Genomic DNA, 10,725 nt, shown 5'->3' on the forward strand with positions numbered 1-10,725 from the left:
ACTTTAAAAAAATTAGGTTCTTGAAACTGGAATTTGGCAGAGAGACCCGCTAATGACAGGTCGACATCTTAAGCACAGTTTAGTTTATTTACTAAACACATTTTCAATTAAGGTAGCACAAGCCACTTGGCAAACAGGGGCCCGGTACCAGCAGGGGCACTGGTTGCCATTTGGTTAGAAATCCAGTCTTGGAATATTTCCCATGTTTCTGAAACAAAATGTCCAGCACTAAATCTTTAAAGATAGTTAGCCTAGGCTATGCCTGGACACAAACTACAGTATGCTGTGAATGCCAGACAGTCTGAGCTAAAGCTTCTCATCACTGTCCTCCTTTTGTCCTCACCCTGTACAGCACTTTGAAAGTATGGCCAGTCACAGCTGTGAGAGACGTTGTAGGTTGCCCCTGTTCATTTACTTCTCCTCACTTAGGACATTTCTCTGTTGTAGTTTAAATTCAGGTATAAATACAGGTTTAGATGATATAATCTAGCTTTGTGACAGTCCAGCCATATTTCAGAACATCAATACAACAAAAGCTCTTCACTGTTCTTTCCATGCTGATGTGTGTGAGATTCATAGATCATTATTGTGGCTGACTGTGGAGGCTAAATTACAATCATCATCTCTCTGTTATTCATGAAAAACATCATTTGGAGTAATACACCACATTTCTTTTCAGAAAAAAGTGTATATACTGTAAGTATTATTTATAGCACCACTCATACACATCCAGTGAGCATTGGTAACCTGGTGGTGCCCACGAACATGTTGTATGATGCACCTGCGTGTGATGTGTGTGCACATACTTCATAATCTTCCTTTTTCCTCCTCTAACACACTATCCTGTGACAGTGAAAACTCTCTCTGCTACTCTCGTCCCACCCTGTGGTCATGTGTGTTACTGCCTCACTCATCTTATGGAAAGCAACAGTCTTGCATCATCTCCTCTGGCTGTATGTTAAGGTACAGAACGTAAGCACTCTACTCACGACATTACTCTCCAAAGTAAGATAAGACAGAAGACCATTATAAATAGATAAGAAATATCCTTCAGCATTTTCCTTGTACTTTGGCACTGATAATCATTTGGCACCAGCATGGTTACTGTTAGTGATGAGGGAATTAATAAAGTCAAGTGGCAAGCTACTTTTACAGTACCTGATGGTAAGATCCTGAACAATATATATTTTGAGCCCTTTGTGATGCAAAGCACAGTTTTGATTGTCCAGTTGGATATAAAATAACTACATTTACAGACAGTTATTATCTGCCTCTCTGGTCCAGGATGGAGTTTGACATTTTCAAGGACTGTGCTGTGCATTAGCTCTGAATTTCTTCCTCACAGCAGTTCTCATCCACATCTGGGCCTCCTGTTATCCATGGTGCTTTGTAACAATAGCCTTGTATTATTTCAGGCCAACTGTTATTTATGATGTTTACAACGTCTGGAATAACAAGATAGGCACCTAAAAAAACTAAATAAAAACAATGTCATACTGTTTTACTTTGTTAATATGTGGCGGACCCTGCCACCTTTCTAGCTTCAAACAGTGTTCTGGGACTTTATTTTCCTCTGAGACCAACTTGTTTATTCATTTATGAAAAAGACAAACATGCCTGAGTTTGTACTATTACCTCATTAATATCGTAAATATTACAATTCTGAGTTTTTTAATTTCTTCTCCTAAACTAACTAGCGGCTTGCGTCTGATCTCGTCGTTGTGGCGGAACTGAACAGAAAAGCCGGAAAAGACGTTTCCCCTCGGACACGTGTTCTGTGTGCACCTCCTGCACTGTGGCTTGTTTCATGCAGATGTTTTGTTGTGAAGTTTGTTTAGCGGTGTGTTGCTAAGAGTTTCTGCATCAACATCGTGGACCTGTGGTGCTGCTCGCTGACCTGACCCGGTAAAACAAACAGCACCGACACTGAGTCATCAGTGTGTTAACAGCTAAGTGTTTACTGTTGTCAATGGCAGAGCTTGCACGGTCTGCTTTGCTTGTATTGTTTTGGCATTTATTAACTTAATGCTAGTCTTTAAATATCAAATTTTATTGCAGTACAATTTTTAAATCGTATTTTTACATTTTGCATGTTTTTAAACTATTTCCTATAATCATGTTTTGCAGATATGTGCTCATACACGTGTTTAATAGATGTTCACATGTCATCTTATATAAAATCCCAGTGTTATTGTTATTATTTGACTATGCAGCCTAAACTGTCTAGATTAGGGATTGACTGATATGTTTCTTTAGGGTTGATAATGATACCGATGATTAGTAATCAAGGAGACCGATAACCAACATTTGTAAGAAATTATAAAATATATAAAAATTGCTGTAAAAATTTAGACTCAACATTAATGGAATGTAACTAAGTACAATTTACTCAAGTACTTTACTTAAGTACAGTTTTGAGATACTTTTCTTGAGTGTTTGCATTTTCTGCTACTTTATATGTATCTGTTAACTTTAGTTACTAGTTACTTTGCATAGTCAGATTATGCAGTGAGGATAGGCCATTATACTATACATAAATTCTTCTGACATGCAACTAATCAGATGTAGTTGAAGGTGGTGCATTGAGTGTGACCACAGACAAGAAAAGATGCTGCATCAGAGACATTAATTCATCTTATTGTCGATCAGACACAAAAACACATGCAGATTATTGGAAAAATGCTGAATATTGGCCCCGATAATCAGTCTTTCCCCCAGCCTAGATTGTTTTCAGTTGCAAACATCCTTATCCTCTTACAATGAAATCTGTCTCTACTAGGTTCCTGTTATAAACAATTGTTAATCACTAGATTGGTTGAATAAGTTGTCTCTGTCCTCCAACAACAACAAACCTTGTAGCTGGTGGGGTGTCAAAGCAGGTACGTTGTGCCTGGCTTGTTAATGCTGTAGCACAGCCAGTCTGTCAGTCCAGGCTGGTAACATCCTGCATGACTGAGCAGCAGCTTTACTTCAGCCTTGCTCAGCTGACCTTTGAACTCTTTGTGTCTCTGCTCAGGCATGTCTCATGGCAAGTGGACCATCTCCGACAGTGACGACGATGACGAGGCTCTTCCTTCTTCTGGGACTCCTGCTGTATCCAACCCCAGCTCGCGTCAATCCGTCCCTCCCCCTCGCCCCAAACTGGAACCAGTAACAGTTCCAGTGGAGGTGAAACCAGAACCAGTGAACACACCTGTATCCTCACTTGCTATTGGCTCTGAGGCCAGACAGTTGGCAGCAAAGAACCAGTTAAATCCAGTGAAGTATGAAAGCAGTCCGTCATTGGCTGGAAAGCGTAAGAAGGAGGTGTCAGACGGCTCAGGCTGGGCTCTGTCAGACAGTGACGATGATGATGGAGATGTGAAGAGGAAGAGTGTCGGTAACTCGCCAAAAAAGGCGCCTCCGAGCCCAAAAGCAAAGAAAGTGAAGGTGGAGAACGAGCGGCCTCCGAGTCCCCACGGCCGGCTGTACTACATCGATGAGCCGGAGGACTTCTTTGAATCCAGTGTTCCTCGTCTGAATGACACCTTCAGGTTCTACCTCAACAAAGTCACAGGCCTGGACAGGAAGTACAACACTGGAGCTCTGCACATCAGGGGTGAGAAGAGTTTAACTGAGTTACATTTGGGGCAGACAGGTTCGTTCCACATTTGAGGAAATAAATAAAAGTTGAAAACCCAGATCAGCAGGGTGCAGCTACTGCCTGTCTTGTACCACTTGTCAACAGTCTTTAATACATTAGTTTCATCTTGTAATCTCTACTTCTTTCTTCTATCTAGACATCCTCTCTCCATTATTTGGGACCCTGAAAGAGTCTGTTCAGGTGAGTAACCATGTAAACCATGTCCTCATTAACAATTGAATGCATTGCAATGAAATTTGGTGGCATGCCCTCAGGATGAAACGCAAGAACTTAACTAATTCCTCAAGTTTTCATCAGGTCAGAAATAAAAAATTAGGCGTTAATATCAAAATACAAAATGAATTAAACCATCAGCCATAGCAAGCATTACCACGACCTGTGCTTAACATCAGCATATTAGTATTGTCATTATGACATTGGCTACAAGTAAAGTCTCACAGCTAGCCACTAGCATGGCTGTAGACTCTTGTTTACATCTTTCTACCAGGTTTGGAGGGAATTTTAACCATTAATGCCATTATACTGTCTTTCATCATAGTTTAACTACTGCTTTGACATCCCCTGGATGGTGCAGCAGTACCCATCAGAGTTCAGGTAAGTCCTACTTTTGCTTTGCTAGCATCACATTGTCATTAACATATACCCATTGTTCTGATTAGCGGGAATCTGCTCAGGTCCACCATGTAGTGATGACAGCGGCCTCTAGCTTTATTATGGCTGCAGATGTGTTGCTTTATGTGAGATGTTTTCACATCATGTTGAATTAAAAATTGGAGAAATCAGAAAAATCTCATAACAAGCTGTGTTGCTTCAACATTACAAGCATGGCTGTTTAAAGGCTCTTACCAGCGTTGTTGTATTTATGTCCAGTTGTGCTCGTGGATTGAACTTCATCCTCTCAAACTGTAATTAATTAATTAATTAATCACAGGACAGTTAAACTCCTGATTTGAATTGGATTATAATGTGTTTATTCTTTTAGCTTGCTTTAAATGAAAGTGATACACTATACATATACAATTATAGGGTAAACTGCATCTAAATTAATAGTTGACCAATAGTGTTGAATACATACAGGGGGAGGAAACTAATGATGCTGGTGACGGTCTTAACCCGTGGTTTTGTGTGTTGTGTTTACAGGGATCATCCAGTTCTGATCGTTCATGGAGATAAGAGGGAGGCCAAGGCCCGGCTGTTGCAGCAGGCTAAGCCTTTCCCACATGTTCGATTCTGCCAGGTACAGACTCACCACCACTGTTTAATACAGTTCGTCTGAAGTGCATTTTGGCTTATATTTTATACACTCTGATCTATAATGTAGGATAGTCATACTGGGGAATGAGTCCTTAAGGAGTCTGGATTTGTCTTTGAATGGGACTAATGTGTGTGATTCTCCCTGACAGGCCAAGCTGGATATTGCTTTTGGAACTCACCACACGTAAGCATTTCTCTCCCTGCCTGCTTTTATTGTTCTCCTGACGTTGTCACAAACTGAAACATACTGGTTCTGCCAGAGTGTATTCAGGGACTGTCTGTGTGCCTCTACCCTTACATGCAGCACCAGGTGACTCCCTTTGCAGATGTTGCAGGTGTTGCTGTCTACTCCTTGTTGTTGTTATGTGAAGCAGACAATTGTTGTCTCTTTGAGCAGGAAGATGATGCTGCTGTGGTATGAGGAAGGCTTCAGAGTCGTCATTATGACCTCCAACCTCATCAGAGCTGACTGGTACCAGAAAACACAAGGGTGAGTCTGCGTGTGTGTGTGGACTGTGTCCTAATGTAAGGTTCGTTATGGAAAAGCCCTTTGACGTATTATCTCCAAACTAGGATGTGGATGAGCCCCTTGTTTCCACGGTTACCAGAGGGCAGCAGTGCGAGCGCAGGTGAGTCGCCAACCTTCTTTAAGAGGGACCTGCTGGAATACCTGGCATCATACAGAGCACCTGAACTCGAGGAGTGGATCCAACGAATCAAAGAGCACGACCTGTCAGAGACCAGGTAGTTATACATTTGCATACAGACTTTTGACACAGACTTGATAGTAGACTCTAATCTAATGCTCTTATCTGCTGTTCTCAGGGTTTATCTGGTGGGCTCAACCCCAGGGAGATATGTTGGTCCAGACATGGAGCGCTGGGGCCACCTGAGGCTGAGGAAGGTAAAGCAATTCTTTGTTTGTCTCTGTTCTCCTAATCTAGTTTATAATATACAGAAAACAAGCTGTCACTGGTCAGACATGTGACTCAAGTCATCAAGTTTCATCAAGTCCCAAGTCATATTTTTTCGGACAAGTCAAGTAGCTGGTTAAGTCAAGTGAAGTCGAGTCCTTAGTTAAGGCAAGTTGAGTTCGTAGTCAAGTCACTGCCCCTGCAGTCCCACCTGCACTGTGTTGTCTTTACAAATAAGAAAAAAACAAGGTATGTGTACCTATTTAATTATGATATTATTCACCAATTGTGAATTGTCAACCAAACATGTTCAAAAAGTATGCCAATAAATGGATCTGTATTATAAGTATTAATATTCAGTGAAATACATTTAATCAAACAAAAAACAAATAACTTTATAAAATCTTATGTATTTTTATGTATTAAAATTGTTTTTCTTTCCTACTTCATTTAAAAAGTAAAAACTCTGACAGCCAGAAAAATAAACCCTAAAAAACTAATGAAAACATAAAATGAACACAGTCATTGTGTCCTAAGTCAGTAGTTTATTTATATAGTTTTTTTAATGTAATATTTTAACTACAAGAAGAAATGTTCTATGTGCTTTTTGAATACATCTTTGAATATACGTATGCTTTTTTTCCCTTTTTTTTTCCCCCCTTTCATGGTCGTGGTTTCATTTCAGTGCAATGTGAAAATCAACTTTTAGACAGTTGAATAAGGTCACCCCTCTAACAGTCACACCATCGTCATATCTGTCAGAGATGTATGATGTATGGCAGTGCATTGGAAAATAATTTGAGTTTCTTAAAATCTATCCACTGTGTTAAATAAGTGCTTGTGTCAAAGGACTGACATGTTCAATGTCTGCATATATGACTGATGTAAATGTCAGCTTTTCAGTTTCATTGCTCCCTGCAAACAGCTGAACACAAATGGTTAACTTTGGAAAGAGGTCAGCAGTAAAAATATCTAAATGGTTCAAACTTAGTGTATTGCAGCTACATGATAAATAAATGAATAGATAAAGGGTATTTTTGTAAGACAATGACATCACTTTAAAATGTTGTGAAATGCAAAAATGCCCATGTCGTCTCCTTATCTCTTCTCCTCTTCTTATTTTATCAGCTGCTGTATGACCACACAGATCCTATTCCCGGCGAGGAAAAGTGGCCTGTGATTGGCCAGTTCTCCAGCATCGGCTCTCTGGGACTGGATAAGACCAAATGGTTGGCAGGGGAATTTCAGCGCACCATGACCACACTGGGGAAATCTTCTCATCGCTCAGACCCCCCCATTCACTTGGTACGCTCCTCCAACACACACTCAGTGTGGTCTGTTGCTTGTGTGATGCGGCATTCAAATGCTGCGAGGAAGATAATACAGAATAATACAATACAAATGAGATTTCCTCTGACTGCTGCTGCTACTGTTCTCATTATGTTCTCGAATACAGAACAGCATCTGCATCAGCTTTCAAGTGGTAAATAATAGAGCAGTCATTTTGAGGTTACATTTTCATACCTCCCCAGAGCCCCTGCAGGACATTTGATTGCCTAAATCAGATTTGTAAAAGGTTTCAGGCACAATAATACTTGAAAGAAAATTTAACCCTTTGGCACTGCTGACTGATCTCTTAGGTTTCTTTTTAAACATAGGAATGTACTAAGTCTATGTGAGAAGAAGAAACACTTCTTCTTTCACACAAGCTGTTAAATGCAAAGGGAATAAAGCACTCCCTTGTTCAGTTCAATACTCTGTTTTTTTTCGTGCTACGTCTTTACTCTTTACTAGCTTGTGGTTTTTAATGTTAACAAAAGTGAGATAGCGGTATAACTGACATTACTGAGGCAGTTTGCTGACTTTGTGACCTTTCTCTATCTGTGCTGCTGTTCTCAGCATTAACTGTAACTGCCATGTTTGCCACAGTTCAGCAAAAATTACACAGTTTCACTTTTAGATGCTAATGTGTTGATATTTTGCAGCTGTATCCATCAGTCGAAGATGTGAGGACTAGTTTAGAAGGCTATCCAGGTGAGCAATGTTTTATTTTGATTAAAAAACAAGATGTATTTGTTAAAGGTGCACTAAGTAGTATTGGGAAATAGATTTTAATCAGAGGAGAAGGATCTTCATTGACTGATTTTTAATGCCTTAACAGACTAAATAAACAAATTCTCTTTGTTCTAATGACTGAATAAACAAACTGACCTTAAAGGACAACACAGTTTCATACTGTTTTACTTTGTTTATATGTGGCGGACCCTTCCACCTTTCTAGCTTCAAACAGTGTTCTGGGACCTTATTTTCCTCTGAGAACAGCTTGTTTACTCAGTCATGGAATAAATAAACATTTCTGAGTTGGTATTATTACCTCATTCATTTGGTAAATATTAAAATTCTGAGTTTTAATTTCTTCTCCAAAAACTACATAGTGCCCCTTGAAAATGTGATGTGTGGTATTGACTGCGGTGTATTTGGTTGTGATGCACATCCCTCTTGTCCTCCAGCGGGAGGCTCTCTTCCCTACAGCATCCAGACTGCTCAGAAACAGCTCTGGCTCCACTCCTACTTCCAGTGAGTTAACTTCTACTCATCAAAAAGCAGTGTGATTTTTCTATGTTACATCACCTCACCTTTACACAGCACAGCACAGTTATACACTCCTTAAAGTTTATATCTAAAGATGAATAAATGTGTTCACCTGTCTGTCTGTGTGTAGTCGCTGGAAAGCAAACACAACAGGAAGGAGTCACGCCATGCCGCACATCAAGACGTATATGAGGGCGTCACCAGATTTCACTCAGCTTGCCTGGTTCCTCGTCACAAGGTGCGTGTGCTAGTTTCATATATTTTATTGTGTGAAATTACACACGTGTCTTCATTCATTCAATTTAGTTGTGTTTCAACTCAAATTGTTATTATTCACTTTTGCTACATTTTATTCTCCATGTAAACAGACTTATTTTAACTTTATTAGTATGTTTGATTTTCATCCATTAATTAGCAATATGCTGTACAGTATGTTCCTTGTTAGCCATAACCAATAATAAAACAACCCTCTATAATTTGTGTACTGTGGTTGTATCATCGTTTTTCTCGTTAATCAGTCGGTTGAACATTTCTGTTCATTACTTCAGCACGCCACTGCAAATTGATTGAAACGATCATTTCTAATTTTATATATGCTGAGGTGATCCTTTTCCTTGTCTACACAGCTCTACTGAAACATTAAAGCTTTTGTGTTTCTGTGTGTGTTTTTCAGTTCCAACCTGTCCAAAGCAGCGTGGGGCGCTCTGGAGAAGAACAACACCCAGGTGATGGTTCGTTCATACGAGCTGGGAGTCCTCTTCGTGCCCTCTGCCTTTGTAAGAAAACACACTTCAAACATACTTTATAAATAACAGTGTAGAAGAAAAATAGTTACATGTGATGAATAATGATAAAAAACCACACAGAGCTGGTGTGTAGTAATATGCGGTGTGATGTTTGTCTCCTTCCAGAACATGGAATCGTTCCCTGTTCACAATAATCCATTTCTCGCCTCGTCCTCCTCTGGTTTCCCTGTGCCCTTTGACCTCCCTCCTACACGCTACTCTCCTAAAGGTACACAAGTGCGAGCATGTGTGTGTGTGTGTGTGAGATCTTCTACATGCCTTCATGTACAGGCTGGATTATTCAATGAGACTCAGCATTTGACTCTAGTTTAAAGTGGGTCTATACAGGTGGAACCCTGGTTAAGATGCCCCTGGTCTATAATCATACTGTTTATACTCGTTTCTCAACACAAAGAGTTTATACTGAAACCATAGTTGCAAGAGGTTTAATAAAGCGCAAATTTTATTCCACAAAAGGCAAGGTTTAAATGAGTAATAATAATAATTTCTCTTGTCACCATTGCTTTGTGGGTTATATGTTTTTTAGTTACCCCAGTTAGAAGGTTTATTTGAAAAATCCATTTATTTTTCAAAGTATTCTGTAAATCAGGTAAAGTTTTAAAAGATTACAAGTGATCTAGTTCCCAAATTTATGGCAGGCATCAACAAATCTATTCCCCAAATGTTATCATCAGTAAGTGCTGTTTTGCAATTGACATGCAGTATGTGCTGTGGCCCACCCGGGCTTTGTTTAGCGTCATAGAAGCATGCAAATTTAAATAATCATTCCATCAATGAGGTTGAATTGATTTGTGGTTTTCCTGCAGTACTGTGGGTACTTTCAGAGTTTAGTTACCAGAGAAGCTGAAATGCACCCATGTTGTATGCGAGGATCTCACAATCTGCCAAACTCGTTTGTGAAATGCATTGTATATCATTTTATTTTCTGTATCCGAAGGGTTTGAGTGTCGATTATTCTAAAATTCATTATTAATGAAATTCAAAGTTTCATAACTCATTTCTGAAGCCATTCAAACCAATTCCTTTCTGCAGACCAGCACAGCTGAATGGGCATAATTTAAAATTGACGAGATCTAAGAGATACCACTTAGACACTTTGAAGACAGCTTCAGAGTGAGGTGGTACTTCCACTTAGAATGAAGACATTGGAGAAGGCATAAATGAACTGCTGCCATTTTCTCCAATGTAATGTCCCTTTAATTCCTGAGACCAAAGTATTCACAAACATTTAGTTTCTGATCTCTTTTCATTCTCTGTTTTCAGATCAACCTTGGATCTGGAACATTCCGTACAGCCAAGCTCCCGACACACACGGCAACATCTGGGTTCCCTCCTGAAAACACACACATGCACACTCATACACACACACACCTTTCTATTACTGTACAACTTCTGTTTGTAACTGTCATTACTATGTCTAGGTGCTAGTTGTCAGTAAAAATTATTTTTATATTTTATACTGTAGTGTAGACTCACATGATTTCTACCAATAAAATACCCACATGTTGTTATGTGA

General features: G+C 39.6%; 1 protein-coding gene across 2 annotated transcripts; it reads left to right on the forward strand.

The window, feature by feature from the left end:
* The first annotated feature begins 1,779 nt into the window (after positions 1-1,779).
* Positions 1,780-10,725, forward strand: tdp1 (tyrosyl-DNA phosphodiesterase 1). Of its 2 annotated transcripts, none has more exons than XM_084378263.1 (16): positions 1,780-1,948; positions 3,017-3,598; positions 3,780-3,823; positions 4,182-4,237; positions 4,784-4,880; positions 5,047-5,081; positions 5,295-5,387; positions 5,471-5,641; positions 5,723-5,801; positions 6,940-7,116; positions 7,797-7,845; positions 8,322-8,388; positions 8,534-8,641; positions 9,077-9,179; positions 9,315-9,417; positions 10,473-10,725. In XM_084378263.1, exons 2-16 carry the CDS (start codon positions 3,019-3,021, stop codon positions 10,544-10,546), a joined length of 1,836 nt encoding a protein of 611 aa, XP_084234389.1. In that variant the 5' UTR covers positions 1,780-1,948; positions 3,017-3,018; the 3' UTR covers positions 10,547-10,725. The 2 variants fall into 2 exon arrangements, with proteins under 2 accessions (XP_084234389.1, XP_084234388.1); XM_084378262.1 differs by having other exon boundaries at positions 1,780-1,905.

This window comes from Pagrus pagrus (assembly GCF_965226575.1).
Source record: "Pagrus pagrus genome assembly, chromosome: 1".
NCBI classification, from domain to species: domain Eukaryota; kingdom Metazoa; phylum Chordata; class Actinopteri; order Spariformes; family Sparidae; genus Pagrus; species Pagrus pagrus.